The sequence below is a fragment of the Battus philenor genome, unplaced genomic scaffold (genome assembly GCF_028537555.1).
Source record: "Battus philenor isolate CCGP_79_NKW_IND1 unplaced genomic scaffold, ilBatPhil1.0.hap1 SCAF_1, whole genome shotgun sequence".
NCBI lineage: Eukaryota > Metazoa > Arthropoda > Insecta > Lepidoptera > Papilionidae > Battus > Battus philenor.
The window spans coordinates 14,069,082-14,096,644 of record NW_027181661.1 but is presented as its reverse complement, the minus strand read 5'-3'; the positions used below and the strand labels follow the sequence as shown (position 1 = coordinate 14,096,644).

Below are 27,563 nucleotides of genomic sequence, written 5' to 3'. Positions count from 1 at the left end.
ATACAACAGACGTTACCCCGAAATATAGATGTAAGGCCGGTTTAAAACGAATTAAACCAATCGGTTTAAAACGAAAAAAACCGTTTAAAACCGAAAAAACCCATTTTTTTCGATTTTAAACGTTTAGTGTTGACGACTATGTTTTTCTTAAATATAAACACATTCATTATCTATTCCAAGCGTAGACATTACTTATATTGTTATTTTGAAAAGATTTATCAATCAGTTTCATTCGGTTTAAAACCAAACTCACACACTTGCACTTCTCACGCGGAGAGACGTCAAGATGCAACGTTGCCAACTCGCCTACTTCACACCACACACACAAATACATAGCGTGTTGCGTGCGGACATGTCAGTGTTGCCAGTATTGTAAAAAAATGTACAAATTTGGATTCAATATAAAGGTACTCGTACCAAATATGCCAAACATTACTAAATAACTAAAATGTAATGAGCTGTTATAAAATTAGATTATTAAGTACCCAACTTTTTCTTGAAAGTAATAAAAAAAACTGGCTAATCTTACACAGTCCACTCGACAACATGATGATCATACAGTCAAGAAAGTCATGAAAATTTATGAGGCGCCACTATCTTTGTAAAACTGACGGACATTTCTGTCCTTAAATTAAATATGGCAACACTTTATTTCTTTTCATGACTTTCTTGACAGACTGTGTGTGTGCATAGCAGTCGGCGGTGGCTCTCTGTCGGTAAACTCTTTAAACAGAAATTGAGGAGTGGACCTTTGAGTAGACCTTAATTACTTGGAAATAAAGGTCAAAACTCCTATCCACAATTTCTTTATGATTTAGGTACATATTTTAATCTATTGTATCTAATATTTATAATTATGGTACTTTATATGTAATATACTAACCTACATAAGTATAAACTGCATAGGTAACTAACACAAGACCAAGTATTGTCGATAATGATGTGTAAAAACACTGTTCTTATATTTTAGTAGGCGAGTTTTAAACCGTTTAAAAAGATTTATTTGGGGTTTTAAACCGCCACTTTTGGTTTTAAACGTTTTAAATCGGCTTTTTTACATCTATACCCCGAAAAACTTGTATAGTCGTCTTAATTCCTGTATTTCATCTAGGAACATCCTGTGTTTTATCTAGGAACACTCCATTCATAAATCCATTAATTACTGAAATATTTAAATATGGATATAGGTGACTTACATGTAACCAAAATTAAAACAGCACGGTAGCCGAGCTCCTTACTGACGGGCGAGGTTTTAGCGAACTTATTTTTCAATCCGGGCCACGTGATGCATACCGGCACGTAGAATTGAAGTGGATACGTAAACAGTATGGCGAGCGCTATGAGTCCTTGCACCACGTTGCTTAATCTACAAACAAATTTTGAATTTTATATATATTTTCAATATATGCGTCGTCAGTCAAGACGTCTGGAGTTAACCAAATAGACTTTATGAATCGGACACCGATGGCCAGTACCAACCGCTCACGCAGTAGGCGGCCTACTGGTCCCCGTAGTACTGTAGCCTAATAATCGGACCCGGAGTTCCTGTTGCGAACCTATTGAAGCCGAATGTGTCTTCGGCTGGAGCCATAAAGTAAAAAACAAATAAATTAACACTTTTACTTACATTTGTCCTGGTTTCAGATTGAGTGTTAGACTGCCCGCAACGTCGTCGCCCCACTTCAAATAGCCGAGAAAGCCGACTGTTATAAATATGCTCCCAACAACGACCATGCCCACATTAAGAACACCCAAAGGTTTTTGGAATAGCTCGGGTTTTTTCATCTCGTTCTTCAAAGGTAGCACCTGAAAAATTTCATGAATGATTATTTTTTATTGTACTACATAATGCCGAAGTGACCCGAATTGATTTCTCTGAAGGAGTCGATGATTATTTTGCAATGTATGTGGCGCTTTTTCCATACGCTCCGGTGAACCCTAGATGGCTGCGCTGCGGATGTCGTCTTTTTCGAAACTTTTTTTTTGAAACTGGCTAATTAGCGGTCATGTACATAATTTTAGGATTACCTAACTATTAAGTTAATTGGTAAAAGTTATACATGAAAGAACCGAAATCGAGGCCGACGATGATGCCAACAGCGTCGCATACGCAGAGCCGCATGGCGACTCCGACAGCAGACAAACGTTGCTGACGTCGACGCTAAATTGGATGTTGACGCATACGCCCACGCGGATTCGGACACCGCAGCCTAAACCAGCACCTGCCTTGAAGCGGACGCAGACGCCACACACGTCACGACAACGGCAATGACTCCGTGGTACCGATGTCTTAGTCATGGTTCGGTCCTCTCGGGTGCCCCTGAGACGGAATGCTAAACGGATATTATCATTTTTAACAACACAAGGTGAGATCTAGGCAGTTACCCAATCCAATGAAACTGTATCTAGGGCTCCCCAGGTAGCCCTCGAGGTTTGCTACCTTAAGGGAGGTTTAAGGATAAACAGCCTCTTGGCCCTGACCATTTGAAGACCATTGGAGAATCAGAAAATGCCACTTGGGCAGCAGTGTAATCCTGGTTAAAAAATAATAAAATAGCTTATTTTCATACTTACTAAACCAATTCCCTCAAACGCATAAACAGCAGTGCCAAAAAATAACGGAAGCGATTGCCAAGACGCTATGTAAGTCCTGGAGTTAACGGGTGGCAGGTCCTGTGTCGCCTCATACACCACCACACTCACGCCCGTAGCCATCAGAACGTTTGCGATGGTTGAAAATGGAGTAAGATATTTCAGCTTGCGCACCATGCAGGACAACAGAATGGGTATGATGACTATTATCATATGCACAGATAAATCCATGCGAATGTTATATTGGTCGCAAATCTGAAAAAAAAAATAAGTTTTTAGAATACTACTACCGAAAAAAGTTCCCGGACTTTCCTTTACAAAAATTTATGGGTTTCCGATGGACCCCTTGCGAGAGATTGGCTTGGACATTTTTACTATATTCTTGGAAATTGCTAAAGAAAAAGTGTAACGTTTATCCTTAACATTGATATATTTTGGTGAAGAATTAAATGATTGCGAGCAGACACCACTAGTCCTCTCCATGCACATTTCAACAAGCATTGCGGCGGCGACATTATGTAAGACTTGGCACGTTGTACTGAATTTGCAAGTTTTTACAAGATCAGCGACTTTGACCTTCATAAAATATTTTCGTTCTAAATTATCGAAAATAGTTAAACTTTCGTTTACATATTGTGAACCCCACCCCTTTTTTATCGCGCTAACGTAAACCTCCGTCGAATCTCCTGTTTATCCTTGGGAGTCTAACTGGACTACTTAGGCAATCTTTGACATAAAACTTAATTCATATTTCGATCGTCTATCGCTCTCTCGAACAAAAATGAAAGATACCGTAAGGTATACACAAAAAGAGTATAGCAGAGGCGCATTCATTGATCAAAACGCCCCAATTATAAATGACTCGCACCGATTTGCAACGGTGCATATTCTCTCTGTTAAGAGGCTTGTGTCAATAAGAACCTTACAAGTCTATTTACGGATAATTTATTTAAAACTTTGAAATAATAAAAATAGAAATTTTGGACATTTTGACTAAAACGAACTGACTCGATTTTTATGGCAAAAAATTGTCATCATTATATTCACCGGTCTTGCTTGCCGCTGCCCGCACCAGCGACTTATCGCGACGTTGACTATGTTAACAAGGAAGCCTGCCCACACCGGGTCAAGCGCATGGTCATCACTCGCTCACCTTTAGGTCCCAACAATAGCAATAGCGACGTGTCCCGCACGCTGCCACTTCAGACAGGCCAATCTTCGAGCTACGTCAGTAACTTTAGTTCTTCTGCGAATCTCCTTTTTTCTTATTCAATCTCGCTCCTTAGCTCTGGCTAATGCCTTTTGCGTCACTATTTTAATCTAGGGCTGTCTTATAAAGTCCCTTTTAAATAGATAAAATACTTTAAAAGAACGTACCATTTTAACGTTATCCGCTATGAAGACTATATAGACGCAACAAAAGCCGAGTTGCGTGATGCAGAGGAAGGTGTTAATAAGTACGCGCATGGTGCCGGCGAGCGGGCGCAAACGTACAGGCCCGTGCGCGAACACCAGCGCCACAGTCTCTGCAAACCCTGGCGGCTTGTCCCTCTTCGTCTGATGATACATCTCCTCCGAACAGTTAAGCTAACACCAACAAAATGTTTCGCATTACCCAAAGAAGATCGTTAATTGACCGTTTTTTTACTATAAGAGTCTATACAAGGATAACAGCAAATCTTTTCAAAATTGATTGTTTGTACTTGTAAAATTTTAAAGGCCTTGTTTTTGACAAAGCTTTACCAACTATTTCCAATCACCTTGTATAATGCAATATGTAAATATTAAAAATTAACACTTCATTGATAATATAAATATTTTAACAATAATTATTTCTTCTAAACAAAGCGACAGATCGTTATTATATTATTTCTGAAACCATTGATTTTTGGATTGGGTGTACTATATTTTAAGTGTATTGATATGAGCGACATGAGTCAATGAGTTACACTTCCACCACGAGTAGGCCGATTATTGACCAAAAGCTTTCAATGATATACGTCATTATCATCATCATCATCATAACTTCAGGCGTAGGGTGTCTACTTGACATATGCCACCACATTTATCATATAATATTAAAACTTTATCCTACGTGTCATGTGTATATATTAGATATGGCCAATTTCCGTATTTCTATGTTCTGTGCAGTGTTTGCTGTTAAACCACTTTATCAACATTTTACACAGTCCCTCTTATAATAAATAATTTCTGAGATGACATCTGATGCTGTGGCATTTTAGACGTCTTTGTCTTTACATATATATAATCACATTTTTATTGAGTTTGTTATATAATATATCGGTAGGAAACACCTGAATGATTGGAAAAACAATAATAAAATACCAGTAAATGTTGTGCGTGTACACAAATGACTCCTAGAATGGCGGTAGAAATAGTCGCAAACACAAGTCCTCCATTTCTGAAAGCGTCGCCCATTGCTAGTAGACCGGAGCCAATGTTTCCGCGGAACAAATGTAGCATCGTATCCATGTAGCTGGAAATAACGTATTAAAAAATTAAGTATATAACATTACAGAAGGTACTGATTCCGGTAAATAATATTAAAATAACAAAGCTAAATCAACTAAATCCAATAACTAAACCTAAGAGGTAATTAGCAAGAGAACAAAAACAAGTGATAACAGTAAATTAATAATAGTTAAGTAAAATATATTTGATATTCAAAACATACCAACAGATGTTATAGGTCTATGTAAACATAGAAGATGACTACAAGGAACTTCGCCAATAAATATTACTATTTAATCATCGAACTATAACTATTATGCTTGCAGTTATTTATGTAAATGAAATTCTATATTGATCTCTCAGAAATTAAATTCTTAGAAATACGTGACTAATTTTATTTCTTTTCCAATACGACATGCGAGCGTCCTCTAAAAACGGTAGTTGTATCATTTGTTTACAATTATTCATAGGAATTGTATTCGCAAAATACCTTCTTACTTGTATTAATAAATTTAATTCATAGTAATTTTAGTATAAGTAACACGGTCAAACAACACAACATGCACCCTCGGTAAGAAATGTTAAATGCGTATCGAGTGACGAACTTAATATATTTCTTATCTCGAGACCTCACTCTCAATCACTGCATTGAATAAATCCCTAACGGAAAGAGTTTAACGTGGCTTAATAATCTGGTGAAGTGAGCTGAATTAGTAATCAATGTCAAGCGCAGGGATCAGCAAACTTTTCAGTCGGAAGAGATAAAAATTCCAATTTACAAAGCTTCAAAAAGAACCACAAATATTTTTCTTTTAGCTGCATGTGCATCAAGAGCCGCAAATCGGTTACACCTGCTCACCAGGCGTTGCAGATCCCGACTTTGAATTCGACAAATATTCATTAATCAAATAAATATTCGCATTATTACATTATATAATTAATTTGCATAAATTAACGGATTTTACTCACGAAGTCGGATGCGATACCATGTGATGACCATCAGTTTCTTCATCAGACTTTTCATTTTCGAATTCTTGTCTCTTGCTGTCTAGATTGATAATCTGTTCTCGTGATTGATATGATCCGCCCTCAGAAATGTTACTGCAATAATTGAAAAATAGAACCTTAGAAAAGAAACGAAGGTTGGAACCAAAAATAATGAGCTCTTATTTAATCAAACATGAGAATTAACTTATCTTATTTTTTTTAACAAAATGAGCACAGGTATTAACGATAAAACTTTAAAATGAAAGATTTGTTTTTGAATCTCATGCACTCACTTATAAATTTGTGATACTTTTGTATTAAATATCATATCATCACTGTCATCATTTCAGCCCTAGGATGTCTACTACTGGACATAGGTTTCGCCCCCGGATTTCTAGTAAGACCTGTTGAGAGCGTTTTGCTTGAATATTCCTTAATCTTTGTTTTTCATTCGCCATTGATTTTATGTGAAATGTCCTAAACCGACGGCTTCATGAAATCGTGATTTACCAAAAAAAAAACATACCAAAATGTCATGCGTCTAATCCAGAAAAAGAATATGTAGAAATATTTTTGTGTAAGATAAAAAATTGCAAGTCCCAAGTTTCTGAGTAAGTTAAGAAAATAGAAACTTTTTTGATATAAGAAGCATAAAGTTTCTATTTTTTAAATATAAACTTTAACATGAGCCGTTTATTTTGAATGTGACATAAGTCACTTTTTCAAAAAAAAGTCGAGTTAATGGCAACACTAAATATAATTAAATGGTATCTTTTAATTTTGAAAAAATATCTCGACTTAAAAGCAAAGTGACTTATGCTACACTCACAATAAACGGCTATATAAATTAAAAATGACTTTGACTCGTTAATTATGACACGTATTAATTTTATTTATAAACATTTAAATTTAGGCGATGTATATAGTGGAATAATAATACAATAATAGCGCTTGCAGCTATAATTAAAATTCATTAATATAATATTCAACTAATAGGTCATTATTACGTGTAAAGTTGTTTACATAAGTTACCTTGTATCATAATATCTCCCATGCAATACTATTTCGAAAGAGTTACCTCAGAGCGTTACTCACAAATCTTGCCAAATATCATCGACAAGTACCACAGACTGACTGAGAAACATTATACAAAAATAAAATACGAAAAATAATGAAGCGTTTTCATTCATGTTTATTTTATTACATAATAAGTTTTACTTTAAAAAATGCTGTATAATTTAAAGTTCTACGCTATATAGGTTAAATACTTAAATTATGGCAGTAATAACTACAGACATCAAAATAATTGTGTCATAATTAATACATATTCCCGACTCAATTACTTTGATACACCATTCTTGCGAACACACATCGTTAAAATTAAATTACGATCGCACCCACTAATCACTTAGATTTAAAATAATTGGTGGAGCGGCCTCAAAAATTGGTTGATCTCTTTGTTGATATACTTCTGCGTTTTCTTGGGTCGATTGAAATAACCGGCGAGAGCTGCACCAAAACCAGAAGCTGCGTCAGACACAACGTTTTGAAATGGTCTTTGATATTGTCCTCCACCGTACTGTTGAAATGGTATTTGATTATAACCTAATCCGAATACTTGGCCGTGGCCACCGTGACCACCGTGACCTCCATGACCACCATGACCACCGTGACTACCGTGACCACCATGACCACCGTGACTACCGTGACCACCATGACCGCCGTGGCCGCCATGACCGCCATAACCACCTCCGTACTGCGGGTGTACGGGGTACGGTGCAATTGGAGCGGCGCTGTTACATCCGAAGTAATAATTGTTCACCGGAGCAGATATATACGTGTAATCTGGCGAGCCAAACAGTTTTTCACCAAAACTTCTTCCGTAACCACCATAGCCACACGGCCCATTGTTCTGATGCTTCTTTCTTTTCTTATGTTTCCTACCCAAGTCATCGCTATCATCATAGTCCAAATCTTTTCCTTGTTCTTCCTCCGAAATCACCAGAAATACGAAGATCTGTAGTATAAAAATTATGTAGAGATATTTCTGAAACAAATTAATATATTATAAATGCGTAATATCAAAAACATATTAATTAATAATTCAAGCTCACACAAATACTATTAATTGCAGCACAAGTGGTGAACTATAAATTATTGTACTTGAAACGTGAAGTCAAACATACCATTTTGGTGGAGTATACTGTCGCGAGGTCTGGAATCGACTGCGTCTTCTATTCTTCGGAGGGCATCTGATGGAAGTGAAAGTAAAGTTCCCCAGCTTGACGCTAAAGAAACGCAATAAGCTACGAAATCGTATTCATACTGCTTGCGGGGTTTTTTTATTAGGCAATTGTTGCGGGCCCAGTTCTTTAGTTACGAGACAACTTAACTCAAACTATAGACGACTATAACACTTACGCGTTATTGAGTTGCAAAAGATTGATTTTGATTACATTGTTCTATTACTGCTGAGTTGCGACCATGACTAACAAATATAAAATTAAAAGTTAGTAATGCCGGATGTTTTAAAAAGGGGAAATTATAAATAACTTCCAACTATGCACAACACTGGGTTTGAACTTGACTTATCATGGCTTATACACAACATTTTAGTACGAAATTAACTCTTCTTAAAACACTATTACATTGCTCATTAATATATATTTTTATATACATAGATATTGAAAAACTAGGGAGAAACCTAAAAAAATACACTCAATCAGTACATACATTTTATTTTCTATGTATAAATTGATTACGATGAACAATAAAATGGTGCTTGTGTTATGTGTAATAAAAAAAAATTAATAAATTAATGTATTATGTATAATACTAGTGCACTTTACATGGTACTTGTAAATCGTATAATACTATTTATATATATACTAGCTAACCCCACCCGTAAAATATATTGAGAAATATTAAAAACTAATACAACATAAATATTCTGGCGAAGTTTTATATCTGTAAGAGGTATAATTTTAATAATATGCATTTTTAATGAACGCCAGCTTCAACCCTCTTGCGGGTGAGGTCTCAAAAATCTCTTATATGTCTCTTATACCAATTCTATTCACACTAGTTGTTTCAATAACAGTTTAAGTATTTTATTTATGAATCAATTTACTAATTTTAAAATAGGTCCCAATATGATAAGAATGTTAGTTATAAACAGAATCATGTTCTACAAGATCAACTACTAATAGCGAAGTAAAACATTTCCTACCACAGCCTTTATCTCCATAATTATAGGAAACCAGTTTAGTGAAATCATTTTATTTGTACAGAGTTATATTTCTTTCAATGTATTTATAACAATCTACTCTAGTTATCAATGTGGCAATAACGACGAAACCTGAGCGTTTGAACGCATCATAATTACGCGATGTTGCACATTGTCATAGTTTTTATATTCTTAATATTATAATATAATATGTACATAGCATAATATGTACATTTGTTGCAATGATCTTTATCGCACAATCTCTATTTTATTAAAAAGTTGTAGTCTATTTGCATTTTGGAGATGCTCTATCTGAAAAGCATCTTCCTTAGCATTCATTAACGTGCACTACAAAAAATATCGTCATCGTCTTAATTTCACCTGTGGGACGTCCACTGCATGGACGTAGGCCTCCCACAAAATGCAATAAAGTCTGCATCCTCAGTCTTTCGTCGGCTTCAATGAGGTCATTAACAAGACCATTTGGCCCAATTACCCTTGTCTCAGCTGCTATCTGGCGCTTTGTAGTTTACCCACTACCACATCGACTTGCGAATCCACTGGGCAGTGCCCATTACTTTCGTTCGCCTACAGATGTTCTCAATCCAGATTCGATCCCGTAGAGAAAGGCTAGTTGACTACCGACAGTGTCAGCTTGCCATTGAGACCCGTAGTGTGAATCCTTGTTTCGATGCCGTATATCATCACAATATTATTCGTTGACTTTCGTCTTAATGCACTAAAAGATATTGGACTAGAAGTTGTTATAATTAACGTTGCATTATTTGACTATTATTATGGGGCACAAGTGTCACCATTGAATAATTTTTTTGTTTTTTTGTAATAATTTCAAAAATCGTTTGTCGCGACAAGACATTGAAGTTCTAGTAAAATCTCAGTTGAGTGTGGCTGCATTAGAATAATAACCCCGTTTTAATTTAAATATCAAATAAACCTGATGGAATCAATCCTACAAGAAGCCAAAATACTAATGATAGTAAAAATAAATTAATATCTGATCACGTTTTCTGCAAGCTTGGAATCTTCAACACACGGGAAAAGAATGTAGTCATCGACCACGTTTAAAAAAATATAACTTTTTCTAGTATTCATTTGTCTGTATCTCTCACAAATATTACTATTAAATATCTCAGTGTTCGATAAGAATTTCTAGTAAAAGAAAAATTTATTTACATCACATGGTCCTGAGTTATTTCAATAAAACTCTAAGCAAGTTATTGAATTCCATAGTTTACGATAGTTATTACGAGAAAAATTTTAATTCACTTTATTGCATTGTGCCCATCGTGAAATTAAAATTCTTAACAACGATTTTTATAACATACCTTATACAAACGACATCGTTTTCATTGCCGTCAATTTAATTTGTATGTGTTGGAGCCTATCATATATCATTTAACATGACCTAAGTTTCCTAAGTTCACGTTCCTAATTCCACACTACAATTATCACAAATTCTAGTAGATATCTTAGCGCGCCAAATATGAGACATGTGTTTGGAGGACTCCGCTTTGATTCCAATAACGAGACGTGGAAGAAGGCAGCATAATTCCCGTCATGAGCGACGACAAACGTCATCCTATATGATTGATCAAAAATCTCCAAAATATTATTATGCCATAGAAAAGAATAATACTAAGAATTACTTCTTAAAGCAAATGGTTGAGCAAGATCTAAACCTAGTCATGAATAAAGCAATATAGGCTTAGTAAATAAGAAAAGATAATAAACTACCTATAATTGTATAATAAAAAATTATCGAGTCAAAATAATTAAATAAAAAAAAATATTTTATCCTAGTTCTAACCCACTCCCTGACCCACACATGGCAGGGAAACGAGAGGTCTGAAAACCACCCTTTATATCTATCACTCTATTTAAAAAATGTATTTAATCCTACGATAAAAAGGAGGCAAAAACTTTAACTTCTCACAATTTATTAAATCCTGTTTGTGATAAAATGTAAAAATATATTTTTTATATAAATGTATAATTCGAAATCATAAAACCAGTTCTGACGCGATCCGCAAGAAGTTGAGCCGGTTCATTACGTCACTTGGTTGAACGACAATTTATGCTTAATCTTATTAAAATGACGACATTTGCTATACGAAATTTTACCTTCCGTCATGGCCAAAAGAAACCAAGCTTCCGCTGATGGTGCTAATGTTTATTTTGTCTTTGCTCTTCATATTTCTGTAACAAAGAAATACATTTTATAAATTATATGTAAAAGTGAAACGTTCACGTGATCAGCAATGATCAATAAAATACATTTTATAACCAACGCCATGAATTGCAACTATAGATTAAAATAAATACACTGTTAATATTGACGCGTAGGTGAGTTCGGTACACATGTACCACAAGCCCGTGAAATGCAAGGAACTAAACGGTTCTTTCCAGTTGATAAAAGCGACTGAATTGCGCTTGTAGTAATATTAATACAGTTAGAGCTACCATTTTACATTTTAGAAAAAAAAATCACCTATTAAAATAAATATTTTGCCTGTAAAATTCAATAAATTGATAAATGAACGTATTCAGATACCTTAAAATTAAGAATATAAGATATATCAATCGTAAATGTAATGTGTCGTTAATGAATCGTATGGAAAAAATGTGATAGCGGTTATGAACTTTAAAACATTGGTCAGAATTCAGCCACGTGCCGCACGTGAGTTTGCAAGAAAACTGACCGGTTTGTCTTTTCGTCACTACGAAATAGTTTTATATTAACGTGCGCCAAAAAACGTTTTTAAACAGTGTGAGCTGTGAGAATTTATTTTTGGATTCGCAAGTTAAAAATACAAATAGCTTTGAATAATCTTTGCCGCTGAATTTGTAAAGTCAATTAAGTATAACCAAATGTATAAATTTGAAAGTTTACAGAAAAAAAATATTTACAGTAAATATTTCCAGTAAAATGGCGGTTTAGCCATTTTAATCTAGAAAAGTACATAGGATAAAATAAAGATTGGTAATACGGTCATGCAAATTATCAATTCAATTTTTTTATAAACTATGCTTGTACCTGATCATATTTAATATAATGTAATACTGTAATGTTGAATTGGACAGTTGACTGAGACTAAACAAAAATATAAGAAAATAGTATACGTTTATTAAATCATAATAATTTTTCTTTTAGTCCACCTCATTATTAAAAAATTACTTAAATAAAATAATGTTTAAATTGAAAATAAATTTTGTACATATCATACTACAAACTAACATAGAGAATAAAAACCTTATTAACCTTATATATAATATAAAATGTTTGTAGTCACTTCACTTTGATTTCCTCCTACTGTTCATCAATAAATAAATAAAAAAGTTTAGTCGGAACTGGTGTATTACAATGAAATTTTTTAGTTTGCAAAGTATGCTTGTCATTGGACCTTAGTCCATTATACTAAATCTTTGTCACGTGCATTACCGGCACTTCCTTCTTTGAAGGAAATAAAGCGTAAAGTTTAATTATATTGTTTAATGACAGTCAATACATAATATTATAAATTGGATAGTTAAATATTACACGAACATTAGACACGTTGCCAAGGAAGAATATTGTTTACAAAAGTATTCTTGAGTGATTTTAAGTGTACATCTAACAAAGTCGTTAAAAATATATTACGTATGCGTGAATTCCATTTATACTCCTAAGTAATGATGTGATGTGAACGATCATGTCACTGCGTCATTTTTATATGTAGAATAAACAAAGAGTTACTACTCAATTTTAGTAAACAGCTGCTTAATATGAATGCGAAGTCGACACAGTCAACTTGGATCCCGACAAAATATTTTCTACTCGCATGTACTGATGACCATAGTACTTATTTGTTCCAAAAATAATCATTAATCTTTTTAACCATTATACTTTGTATTTAAAATGATTTTTATTTGATGTTTATAAGATAGTGAAGATTTTAGGTTGAAATAAAAGAAATACTATTGGGCTAGCCTTGAGATTGTTTTTAAAAATCATTTTTAAAACAGGAAGCCATGCATATTTCTGTACAGGGTTATATAACATGGGACCAATACTTTTGACCTCGATTTAAAGTTCGCAAACGATCTGAGATTCAACTTAATAAAACGGTCATTTACCCACAAGCAAATCAAACGACGGTACTTGAGTTCGAACATCATTTTAAGTACTTTAACGACAAATAGGGTTGACTAAATTGTTTAGTTTTTTGTTGTTTATTTAAATTATAAGATTAAAAATAAAGAATAACCTTTTTATACACACTAAAACAAAATTATTAATTATGTATATGTATGTATGTATGTACTGGACTGATTTTGATACCGTTCACGCAGATTAAAATCTTGTGGAGTAATCGCAAAAACATGGAAATGTACTGTGATTGAACAAATAATAAGCCAATACAAATAATGTCGAGTGGAAACCGTAAACAATAACGAGAGACATTCATATGGTATGTCCTCATTCGCAAATAATGTGTATACGACGCAAAAAACTTTTTTTTTTAATACGTAAAAGTAATTTAATAAGTAAACATTGCTTTCAACTGACGTAATACCTTATTTACATTGTTTAAGTGCTTTTTAAAGTAAATGAAAAATAATGACATGAATAATTATGTTCAATGTATTACTTTTGAAGTTTTAAATAAATACAATGCCTTTCGTTCATCATCCGTTAGTAAAGGCTGATAATTGACGTCAGTAAAATTATAAAGGCGTAATACTGAAATAACGTTTTTTATATTCATCTACGGAAGTCTCTCATTCACATACATTACCTCTGCCAGTAAATGAGGTGAATTGAAAAAATGTGATATTAAATGTAATTAAAATCAAATTCTAAACTTGCACAGTAATGTTGTTGTAATGCCTATGCCTCATTACGTGCTACACTTAAAAGTTATTTCAGGTAAAAAAAAATTGTTTGCGAGTAAATGGCAATTATCTTTAAATCTGTAATTTTATATCTCTCCCTAATTGTCTAAACATTTGAAAGTGAATCGAACCATGAAGATAAACAAGTTTTGAATATGTCTGTATCATATTTATGCACATCTTTATCTCGATTCACATGCAATATCTGGAAAGTTTGTAATATATCAATTGTCTCATCACAGATACAGAGCAATAAACAATAATTCAATACCATTGTTAAGAATAGTCATCAGTATTTTTTATATGACAACAGTGCTATTCAATGATATGTACATTCCTATCACGTATTCATTTGATATTTAAAGAACCTTGCGGTGGTCACCCTTGACGTGACCGGCCCGGAAATGTCTCCGCATTTTCCTTCTGTAATATCTACATGACGATACTAGTTCTGATTCGTCTCTGCAATTATCCAAGTCAACCAAGGGTGGTACAGTCGCAAAATGAACCTATAAACAAAAGAGAATCAGGATGGCTTATTTTTTGTGGAGATTTTAATCATTTTTTCTGATTTGGTGACATACATGTAAATTAGTTATCAAACGACTTTTTTTAAATGTTAAATGAAATATAATTGTTTATGATTTTGTGGTTTGTATTACATTTAGAGCAAGCGTACCTACTTTATTATGGGTAGTAGCCTACTTTATTTCGGGCAGATCTGACCCGTACGCACCCGGGGAGTTCGCACAGAAATGTCCATAGGCAGTTGACAGGTAAAGGGGTGAGTACATAACTCATTTGCTCTCAATGTACAATGCGCTCTGGTCATAAATTTATCAAGCGTTTTCAAAATTCGGATTCTTTTTTACTGTCTCTATAAACTTTGTACTGCTAGAAGATATTGGCCTGTCACATTCCAATAAAAAAACAATAAATAAATGTTACAAATTTTAGAGGATATAAAAGTTGATTATAATGACATACAACCATTCTTTTACATAACCAAACACCCTGTATATTTGGAACAGGTTACGATTTTGACTGCGGAAAAAAACGAACGATTCGATAAGCCAATATGCATGTAGTATTATTCTTAAACACCAATATCTAAACATTGTTTCTCTAAGATGGCTCCGCGAGTGTGACGGAGTAACACAAACATTTTACTGGAACAATGGTCCTTTTATCTTTACAGTACGTAAGATTTTTTTTTAATACACACGTATTATTTGAATACTACACTTTGGTACGCTAAGAATCGTATCAAAATGGAAATTAGTTCTCAGACTTCAATACACAGCACCGTCTATTAGATCTATAAATTATGATTTTATTTAAAATTAATGATATACTACTCTTCTCAATAGAACATTATAATTATTAGTTGATCTGTACTTGACCACCATGTGATGTTTTAGTGTTGTAAATATTTCGTTTAAAATTTCAGGTAGACAGACAGTTCCGCCGCGTAGACAAACCCCCCATTAAGTGGATCGAAGACACCGGATGCGTGCACTGCAAAATCGCTTATCGTGATTATTTGGGAGAGGCCTATTAGGAAGGACATTTTAAGAAGGCCCGGAGACTCCAGTGTTATTAGAGTAAGGAGTAAGCAAGTCGAATTTCGAAAAGGTCACATCGGTATTATTAACAGTAATTGTAAAAGTGCTGACTTCGACACCACTCACACTATACTTCACACCATATACGCATAGATGTACACACTGGTCTGAGTTTCTTAACAGGAACCCATTAAAGCTACGTGGTCTGTAAAGAACTGGCCATTATTATTATAATATTGAAAAAAACCGTTTTTACGAGTAAAACTACTATATTTTTAAAACGTCCTCAGTCATTCTCATCGAATCTCTATTATCTTGTCTTAAATCAACCTTGACAGTTCTTGCATTACACGCTTCGCTGGCTTGCGTGTTGAGTAAGACCATCAAAGATTTTTTTCCGAAAAATTGTTTATACCTCATACTTTAAATTGTTAAGCTTTATGTAAAAATATTACTCATTTCTACATCTTTAAAATGATAAATACCTAGAGTTTATGGACAGTTAGATTCGAACGGCGATTTCAAGGTTTGATTCCTGACTGGTGAATATTTTGTTTTAATTACGTGACAGCAAAAAAAACACCGCGAGAAAAAGACATAGGTCACCCCCATAGATTAATAGTAGGTCAGGTTGGAAGCGAAGATTGTCTGTCCTTTTTGTGGGTATGCGTCCTGGACTCCACTCGACAACAATCCCCAGCGGCCATCTATTCTGCGCACTGTGATGACAACACGTATCACATACTCATAGGGATTTCTGGTCAATTCGCTGGACCATGTCGGTTATTTTCATTCGTCTATGGATCTCCTCATTCCTGATTTAATCTCTCCGAGAAATCTCAAGTGACCTCTTTAAGAGTTTTTTTTTATTTAATTTAAAAATTTAGTAAATTATCCTCTTCCTACTGTTTTTGCAGAGCAGTCTTGATCATGTTCTTGTTGCGTAACTCACAATTCGTAAACAAATATCAATTACAGTCCTCTCCATGGCTCGTTAAGTGACTATTAGCTTGCCAATGAAGCCGGAAGAATACGGGAATTCGCTGCCTTTATAAATCTGACCATACAAATACTTTAATCATAAGAAAGTAATGCACAAAGCAAGGCGTAATTGAGTAAAAATGCTTGCAATTATCGCAAATCACACAAGTTATCTACTACAATGAAAAAGGTAATATGGGCACTTTTTCAGGCAATTCGCTAGCACTCGCTTTGCATAAGGTTTATCAAAAGATCAGGGCAAGTAATGAACACCTGTTGCACAGCTTTGGACATAAGTAGATATAAAAAAAGACGAGTAAATGAACATTGTAGGTTATACGAATCTTTTACAACAAGTGATAACATTACAATAATTGTAAATATATATGCATGTGCTACACATTCACTACAGCCTACCCACTTAAAGTAAAATAAATTATAGCTTGAAGCTTGAACTTTCATACTCATCTTCATACTAATGCATATTTAACAGATGACAGCATTGTTTGCCTTGAAAGCCGGTAAATTTAATTCAACAAAGTAATAAATATCGACATCATCAAGGAAATTTCATTGATATTTTCATTCCATTAATATCTTTTTCTGTTATCAAAATAATATATATATTATGACTTTCAGAAAATATAGATGAACGTTTAGGAAGAAAAGCGACATCTAACCCATTAATAATGTACAAATACCTTGTGTATAACCTTGGTATTTATAATGGTTTCTCAAACTTTATAACTTTTGAACTGTGTATTTTTAAGTAAAAGCCATTATTTCAAACAAACTAGTGAACTAAACAAGAGCTGCAGAACCACAAATAAAATGCAATTATGAAATCAAAACACTTTTTTAATTTCAAAAAACAGATGCACAAATAGAATGGAAAAATTCGCCTCAGAATTCATACTGTAAAATGCATCCCAAGAATCCAGATTCAGTCCCACGCGTCAATGATTGCTCGTATTATCTGATAAATTAGTATGAACGTTAACAAAGTATCTGCGTCCGTTCGTCTGTTGTTTTGTTGTACATCGTCAACGAATATGAGACAGTCTGAGTCATATCACGCGACCTCCTTTGGTAATAAATCAGTGCCTGGAATAATTTTACAACAAACTACCACAGTTATATAACAATTGTGATGTAAATTGAAATCGGCGCGAAGATTTATATTCAAAAAATAAATATCTTTTCCCATAAAAGATTTTCTAATTAAAATGAATCTATTTACATGAAACTGTCTTTGGCAATTTCTCTACTATTTATTGTACAAAGATCAAAAATATTGGTTGTGTATATGACTTACTTGAATAACTTTGGCTTTACAATAAATTCCGTTGTAGAAATTTTTCTGATATTGTAAACTTAAATTTATTACTCAACTTACAGAGCTCTCAGATAAGTGAACAGCTTATTTAGCAGTCATTGCGGACAGAAGTTAGAGCTCGTTACGTTTAAATGATCGCCACTAAGTTTTAAGAAAGCTTTCTCAAAAGTAAAATTATAATAAAATTAGGATAATTTGACACTATCGGACAAGCTTTATAAGATTATAACACTGAAGGTCACAATTTTTTATAGAAGCTTCAACTTATATGCTTGTACACGGTGATTGGATATAGGTGTAAAAGCTTTAAAGGAGTGATGATACAGCTCAATATAAACAAAACACTTTATAGCGTTTGCACCTATTTTCAATCAACCTGTATAAACTGATCTCTCTAAATATTAAATTATTTCTTATATTGTAATGTGACAGGCCAAACTAAACACAAATTGTTTTTTTAACTTAGACAATTGCCGTGTTAACTTTGACAAAAGTTCCTCAGTAAAATGGCATATAATATAAAATGATACTACCGTGTCTGTCTCGGTCGTTATATTTTGAAAAATGCAATTCACTCAATAAAATTAGATTGCCGCCAGAAAATATTTGATTACCGCCATAAGACTCAAACTTATTAATATTTCATTTAATAGCTTTGTATTTATGATGAAAAAAGTAACATCTCCGTGATTTGCAATAAAAAATTAGCTATACATTCGCCTCATTACAGCCATTTCTAATCAACATGTTTATTAAAGGTATTATAACAGTTTTCAGAAGAAACGCCACCAATAATTGATTCCTCATAAGCGATAGAACAATAGAAACTTATGAAAGCAAACAATTTTTGTGAAACCTACAAACTTCGCGTCTTTGTTAAAATAATAAAAACGTCAAGGTTTTTCCTTCTTTAATCTTAAAATACTGGTTCCTTATACCGCCTCCGTGTTATTTGATTAACATTAAAAATCCAAAACAAGTCCGTTGTTTTGTTCTTCATATATAAATAAGGCATAACGTAAATTAATTTAATAAAAAATAAACAACATTTTAAACATCTTATACAGATGTACACAGAGATAAAAAAAGCTCTAAATGATCGTGATCCTTCGCAGTTCCCATTTAAATTCAGACAAAGCACTTGATTCAAGGATTGAGATCAATTGAATAATGACATATTTGTCTGGTTTTCTTTAAAATAAACCAGTATTGGAATGTCGTGTTATGATAACTACCTACAAGATTTGTTACTTTTTTTAGGTTCTATATTTCACAGACATTAGGGTCTGTGCCTATTTCTTGACAATTACATTCAATATTTCCAAATTTTTTGCTCACGTTTCTACATGTCACAGTGTTTACTAAGTCTCAAACTATTTCCTATATTAACCTTTAAACTATTTTATACTTAAGTAAAGGCAACTAATTATTATTATTTTTAAACTCATTGGTGTCTTGTTTGTTTTCCACAATGCCTTAACAATGTCCTGTTTTTAACTTTTGGTTCGTTCGACCACTTCCTTATATATTTACTCCATATTGCCATCATCAGGTTATACGTCAGTATGTGTGCGGTGGTTGTCGTTTTCGGCGCATTGTTGAATTTTGCGATCATATCTTGAGTCTTATCCATGTAAAACACGCACAAGTTCGTGTAACATGATATTGTGATCGCCGCATGATGGGCATTATACAGCCCTAAGGGTGCCCATTGTTCGTCAAACAACGACGACCGCCTCAGTATTTATCCCCCGAGCCTCGTGAATGGTGAGAATCCCTGAACCTGCATTTGGATCGTAGCCTAGGCTATGATGTCGTTTTTCAAACTTGGGTGTGAGTCAGGTACAAGGTGTCTCTATATTTCGGGATATTCTCTCCAGAGTAAGGACGCCGATTTTTTTACTTAAGTAGAAAATAATAGGAAAATAGTACAATAAAATGGTCAACTCCATCAAACAGGATGCGATTACACTAAACGAAAAAACGAAATGAATCGTTATCGTTAATTTAAAATTCTGGGTTTTAATTTATTAAAACTTGCTTTACAGTACCTCTGACAGTGTTACCTCATTTTCTGATCTTTTCTGAAATCAAATTTATATATAGTATATTTTATTAATTTACGTATAGCTTAAAGCTTTTCTAAATAGAGGTTAAGTATACTTATAGTAATGACCTAAGATTCGAAGACGATAATTTAAGTTATAGATATAATTGGAATAATTAAAAAAAATAATTATAGAAGGTATACATAAAAATAATTAAAAAGATTTTTAGCGTAACAGTGCGGGATCCACGTGTACTGAACTGGTTGGCCTTGTCAATAGAACGCTCGTATACCTGTTGCATTCATTTAACCTAACTATAGAGTAACCTTACGGCACGAACATGCATCAAAAATGTAAACATTCACTAGAAAAACCGGAGATTTATAAAACGATAAACATTTTTAAGCACTGGTACTTTGCGATAAATAGGCAAAAAAACTACTTACATTTTTTATAACTAATTAAGATCATGTTTTCTGGTATTAGTCCAGTTTCCTGGTTTGTATCAAAGTATTTTGAATTCATGAAATACTCTATAAGAGAAGCAAAATGACTAAAGTTCGTAATATGAGCAGAGATGCCATGACTGATAGAGTTTGAAAAGGCAGCAAATTTTTATTACTTATATCACACTTATAGTTATCAAACCATAAGGTCATTAAAAACAATAGCAAAATTTTATTAATGTTACAGTAAACGTGGCACCGACAAAGTGAAGAAAAGAGTCATGATGACGCCTGGGAAGAAAACTGTCCTTTTGTTAACGATATTCCTGATTAATAATATATCTAACAGTACGTGCCCAACAATTTCAATAATATTTTAATTTTTTAAAATAAACTTAAAAATGTCATATAACAATTATAATAATAAACTCTTATTTCCTAAAACATAAAACAATATTTGTGTAAATAATTATCACAATATATTAAAATTAAGTAACTCTCATTGTAAATGTGATCGAAACATGCAATTTGGTAAGGCCTAAGGTGTTTTTACGTATAGTTTTCTTTTGAACAAATAGTGTTTGTAAACATTCTTTTTATATTATAGCAAATACACCATTATGTTTTGAAATATATATTTTGTTCGATTTAAATAGGGAAAAATATTTTTTATGCATTGTGGGCAATATATTTAGCTTTTAAAACTATTATTAATACTAACATAAGTAAAATAATGTTTTCACCACATACACGACGGAATGCAACATTGCTTATTAAAAAATCTGAAAATCAAAATGGTGTTATATAAAATATGGTTACCATATTTCCAAGAATTTAATCTTTTTCTCGAACGCAAAGCATAGCAAGCCACGGATTGATTATCAATAAAACATTAAACCGGAATACCATAATGCCCATGTCTATTACACTTATCGCTTACATAGCTTACCGCAACCACAGTTGAGCTACTGAATTATATCTATTTTTCTTTGCATTTCGTTCTCTATTTTATTTATTTTTGTATAACCTTTATTATTGTACTACAATGCATGTTGATACCTTAATTAAGCAGTTTTGTATCAATACGTGACAAAATTGTGAAATTATCCGGACATAAACTATAAACCGTTCAGTTAGCACGAAGTCGTTATACTTTTATGTTACAATTTAATGCAAGCTTTTATAACAATCTTGAAATTATTATTAACAGAAATATATCATCAGCACAACACTGCTGTCAATTTACAATGACCTTTAATTTTTCACTTTGCTATCTCAGCAATGTCTCCATAACAAAATAATCACCACGACAACGTTAAATTAGTGCTAGATTTTCTATAAAATATCTAAAATTCTGTTAACTTAGAAACTAAAACGTTTCTTTTTTTTTAGGATGTCTTAAGTCATTTCAACATGAAGTGATTTAGTGGTTACATCAAAAACTGCATTTACTATTGTAATAATCAAAATATGAACCTTCTGTACAAAAGCGTCATGTCATTTCGTGCACATGATCAAAACAAGGAAGCTAATTCAATTGAAGCCAAAACTACGACTGGAAGATAAGGACAATATCCGCAAAGGTTTTGAAATGCGACCGTATGCAGGTGGCGGGTGAAACGACTGTAGTTGTCGCCGAAAATGGTGTTCATAATAATACCTTTAATGGTATTCTTCGCTTTAAAATTGCCCACATCGTTGGCGAGAAGCCACGAGGAGACCGATTTCCACTATTTTTTATCGTGGAGGAAGATGGGCGGGGGAGCTTTGGTCCCGTTGTCGGGAGGGCTTTGGGAGGCCACTTATTGGGGTTGGGCGGTCGGTTGCTTGGGAGCTTCCGTTGTGGAGGGCCTGCGTACGGCTGTTTTGGCCGGAGTAGCCGATGGGGAGGCAGTCTTGAAGATACTGTCGCGGTGAGAGGTGGAAGGTGCAGCACAAAGCGGCCTCTTCCTCTTCCCGGTGACGAGAGTGAATTCGTCGTCGATACCGGGAGCTGGCTTCAGCCCGTCGATTTCATCTCCGTGTCCGAGCCTAAGTACTCGAATCCGAAGGTGTAATCCGACGAGCCGTCGCTCAGGTGCGGGACCTCGATGGGGAGGGGCTTTCGCTTTTCGTAGCGGACGGGGATGTCTGGTGACTGCGGTGAGTCACTCAGGAAGCGGTTGGGACGGTCCTTGGCATCTGCCTTAAACTCCTCCGGGTATTTCATCTTACGGCCGAAGGTGATGACCGGGTCTTCGCCGATAGGAGGATCCGTGTAGTGACGCCAGGATTGCGCCTTTGTTGTACGAGATGATGAGGGTGTAAGTCGAACTACTCTGCATCTCCCTGCTGAACGGCAGGGGGAAGAAGACAATACGGGCACGGAGTGATGTGGAGATCGCGGGTGCGCGGGAGTCTAAATGAAGTGACCTCGGAGGTCACTCTGGGCACCCCTGTGCCGGACAGCGGTGTCCGACAAGAGGTAAACCCGCGTTACTGAGCGTCACAACGCATCAGCAAATATGTCTAAGCTCGGCAAAGACTGAACCCTTAACGGTCGTACGGACGTGGAGTCAAAGACACTTCCGACACTCCAAACGCTGAGCGTAGCGAATCCGTGCGCGCAGAGGCACAGGATTTATCGGGCAGCAACAGCTGGAAAGGAGGCGGGAAAGTCCGAGGGCACTTCCGCACTTCCAAACGCTGTGCGCAGGAATTCTTTGCACCGGGGTGCAAGGTAGCGAATCTAATGGCAAGTCAGCAATACGGGAGGCGGGAAAGTCGGGAGACACGTCCGAATGCTCCAAGCGCTGAGCTCGCAATGAGTGGATCGAGACACCCGATGCAAAGCATAAGACTCCCTCAAAGATGTTCATGATGACGGATCTTGCGCTACCCGCGTTCAGTAACTTCCCGCGACCTTAAGTATGTCTTCAGTCTTCCTAGTGGAGGCCCATTCATGTATTTACCAAATCGTGATTGCCTCACGAGAATCTTTTGGCTTCAACGACCGACGGCTGCATGAGCGACATACCCCGCCCGCTCCCACTACAAACGAGGAACTCTTCGAGCTACGTTCATGAGTTTGGTTCTTTTTGGAAATTTGGATAAAACCATTGCTATCAATTAAATATAGATTTTTAATTTGTACTTTTTTGAAATACCTGCAATGATATTACAGATTACTCTGGAACCAGTTTCGTTAGTTCTGAGAAGGAAGACTGATACAAATTGTAAAGTAAACCTTTTATTTTAGGTTCCAAATTTTCAATTTCCCGGCATGCGTTTCTTATTTAGGCATTCAAACGAGTAAATTGTATCTGCAATGCAATATTAACAATTACATATGGCGAACTAATCGTGCAAAACTTGAATAGATAGAAGATTTAAGTTTCCTCTCATTAAAACTTATATAATTTTGTACTGATTTACAATTTCTCTTGCGTAATACATGTCATAAAATTACATGTTTTTTGTATAAAATTATTTTTTCCCTTAAAATATTCAGGGAGAAAAATATTAAATATTAAAAATGTATTTCAAGGTAAGTATAATTTTACCGTATGAGATAAAAAATAAAACTACTTCTTATGTTTGCTGATAAATAAACTTCAGCAAGGAGTATTTTGTTGGATATTAAAACATATTCTTTGTAAACGAAAAAAGTAACTAGAAGTGTAAGGTGTTTATGTGATGGTATGTGTATCGTCCTCCTCTCTGCACATAAGCTTAAAAAAATTAAGTGCAGCAATGTTCCACCAGTACTTTCAATACTTAAGACGTCCATGCCTTAAAAATATAGTTTGTAGCGTAGTAATACATTGATGGCACTGGTTAGCTTTTGGTGATAAAACATCTCGTGCTATTAATTTCATTAGTTTTGACGAATACCGTCTCGCACTGATGACGTGAGTCACATGTTGAAGTCAGAGTATTATATTTTGAACGATCGTTGAGGCGTTAGGAAGCTTTCTGCTATGTCTGTTTGTGTTAAGTTCAATGCTGCCCATAATATTATTTCGGATGAAGAAACTTGGATCTATTATTATAATCCTGTAATTAAGAGACAATCTATTCTAGTGGGGTTTTTCCTTATAAGAAATGTCTACCAAAATTATAGAGGAAAAGGCTTAGGGAAAAAGATCGTTGATCGGACCGGCCATTTTGCAACAAATGTTCTCAAAAACAAAAAAAACAGTAACAGAGTAACAAAAAGCATTTATCTGTTGTTCTGGAAAAGGTTCGTGAAGAACAAAAGGCAGCCGCGTATATGACGATAGCGAGTGACGAATTATTAAGTCATACTTCTTAACAACCTGACATTACAATTTAATTCATTCTCAAATATAAAAACTTCGTGGAATACGGTTTCAAAACACTGAAGAAACATTGGTGGCGTTCAAAAACTGAAAAAAGTGAAACCTGTGTAAAAGAGGCCTAAAGTGAAGTGGTTCCACTGATTCTCACATTGAATTTACAGCATCCAACGATGCAGAATTTTTCGAAGCGACTATTTAATTGAATAAACATTACATTATTTATTAATAGATAATCAGTTACTTTAATGTTTTTTTTTAATTTACATATCCAGTTAGCTTTATTGTTGCAAAAAATTCGTTCTATAATTATATGTCCTTCCTTTTCCCAACCCTAATAATTTAAATCCCATACATATAAGATGTACTAACCTGTTAACCTAAGTAAATTTGTTTTCTAAAAATAAAGATTAATTGTTTTTATATATGTATCTACACTTTATAGGCATCTATAGATTCCTCGAACCTGAGAGAGCAAAGAGCGGAAGGCGCAGCTAGGTCCCAAGAGCTCGCTGCTTTTAGATCTTCTGACCGGTGCTAGCTGAAGTAACCTGGCATACAGCTCTCCGAGAACGGACCTTGACTTATTCTATCTCTCAATATACGTTTAGCGTTTCGATTTAAGAATGCCCGATACAGTTGAACCTCAACTTGATCTGTACTATTGCATGGCTAACCAAAAGTCAAAAAGCATTAATGCTGAGAGAATAAGCAGTGAAAGAAACTCTTGCAACACTTCTTTCTAGAATCATCGGAGATTGATTCTTCTCTTACTTTCTTAACCTGAGTCCTCGCAAACTCTAATGTTTTTTATTTATATATGAATTTAAACAAAAAATTTCGACAAACAAATATTAATGAAATTTAAATATTAGGTTAGACGATTCCGGATCACAGTTTGAGGTATCTATGAGCACACAAACGACAAGTAATTAAAAATGTTGTTTTAATAATGATGTAAACTATTCAATAACTAATTTTACCCAATAGTGTACTTTCCCGAATGTATAAAATCGATTTTGCTGTCAAAAACAAATTTTACGAACAAATTTAAAGATTCAGAATTTTTTTTATCTATCCCGATATTATTATAAATAGCTTAATGTGTGCTCATCAAGAATTAATCGGTTATAACGGAAGCATTATATTCAAACTAAATTCGCGAATAATAAAAATAATCAGGTTTTGAGACCAACTTTTTTTAAATTTTTAACTTTACAATTATTTTAACATTTGAAAGTAAGTAAGCAAGATCAGTTCATTCACCTGTCGCTACAAAGCTGTGGCAACACGCCGAATCAACATTTTCAATATGATTTATTGTTAATTATTTTAACACAAACAAGCTTAAACGGGGCATAATAGGGCATCCTGTTATGCCTCGTTTAAGCTATAAGCATATGGTAGTATTAATTTTTTATTTTTTTTCTTATAATTCCTGCATTTAAAAATTATATACTATTTGCTTAATGTTGCCTAAAATTTATTTATTACATTACACTTTTTTACAAATACCTACTAGCACACATTTATGCAATACATATTTTTTAGTGATAAATACAGAGAGATGCCAAAGTTTTCGATTGAATATAAGCTTGATTTGAACCCCCGGACAACTAGGATATTTGCGTGAGAACGCAATGAAAAAATTTTACTTTATTTTAAATTAAAAATAAATTAATTTTAAACTCCCGTCCGAATGCAAAGAAAAAGTAGTGATGTCAATTTAGGAAATGTAAAAGCGTTTATAAGTTTTTGCTTCTATTTATTTTCACAGTAAAAAACAAACAATTATAGTAATTAAACAGTACTAAATCTTTACCAATTGGAGAATGTAGAAACAACTTATTTTTAATTAAACACATCGTCATGGTTTTGCTGTATTTAAAAAAAAATAATGAGAAAAAATAACACTAAAAATGTCTACATAGTAAAGTATTTACTTAAGTGAAATATTATTGAAAAAAATTTATAAAAATCGCTTAGCGTATTCTTTGTAATAATTAAAATAAAAGTAATCAAAGAGCTTACCCCACTTGCTTGGACACTGATATACACAATGGAAATATTTTACGATTTGGTCCAACAATTCACGAGCGACTCGGCCGCGTCCACTCGACGCTGTTCGCAAGCGAACTGTTTACTAATTTCAGTTTCTTTACTTAACGCCTTCTGAAGTACTTACGCGTCTGTACATACATATCAACGGTTACGTTCAATTTTTCTTAATTGTAAAACCGGTAAAACATTAATAAGAAAAGTATAATTAACAGATGTCATTAACACAAAGAACAACGTATTTGATTTATTACCTAGGAATTAGGTGTTTTTTTTTTTGTTTATCCCGATATTATGTTAGCTGGAGTTTATAAAAATAAATGAAAATATAAAAAAGGAGCACTAGTTTTTGTCGAAGCTAACGTGTGATTTAGTAATTTATCATTATTAAATAAATCACACAAGTGGCAAATTACACACTTCGGTGCGGTGCTGGTCGGTCACAAAACCTATAGCCAAGCAAAAATCCATAGCCGAGCGACGACTTTAGTTGACAGCCGTAATATGAACGCACGTGGGAAAGCATCGTCTTTAGGCGTTTTTATTATTCAATTACCAAAATATGTAAAATTTAGTTATGAATACACTTAGGTGTGCCAGACAGGAACTAGTACAAATTTCCGGAAAGCACAACCGGGCAATAGCATGAAAGAAATTATTG

General features: G+C 34.1%; 1 protein-coding gene across 1 annotated transcript in view; it reads right to left on the bottom strand.

The window, feature by feature from the left end:
• LOC137922148 (proton-coupled amino acid transporter-like protein CG1139) overlaps positions 1-26,965 on the bottom strand; it is a 28,479-nt gene extending 1,514 nt beyond the window's left edge. Inside the window, exons 1-8 of the mRNA XM_068765049.1 lie at positions 26,876-26,965; positions 11,420-11,494; positions 6,034-6,165; positions 4,939-5,089; positions 3,970-4,179; positions 2,575-2,847; positions 1,628-1,806; positions 1,197-1,366 (exon numbers count right to left, since the gene is read on the bottom strand). Coding sequence (XP_068621150.1) covers positions 1,197-1,366; positions 1,628-1,806; positions 2,575-2,847; positions 3,970-4,179; positions 4,939-5,089; positions 6,034-6,165; positions 11,420-11,490 — 1,186 coding nt within the window. The 5' untranslated portion in view covers positions 11,491-11,494; positions 26,876-26,965. The remainder of the gene's footprint in view (positions 1-1,196; positions 1,367-1,627; positions 1,807-2,574; positions 2,848-3,969; positions 4,180-4,938; positions 5,090-6,033; positions 6,166-11,419; positions 11,495-26,875) is intronic.
• Positions 26,966-27,563: the final 598 nt, after the last annotated feature.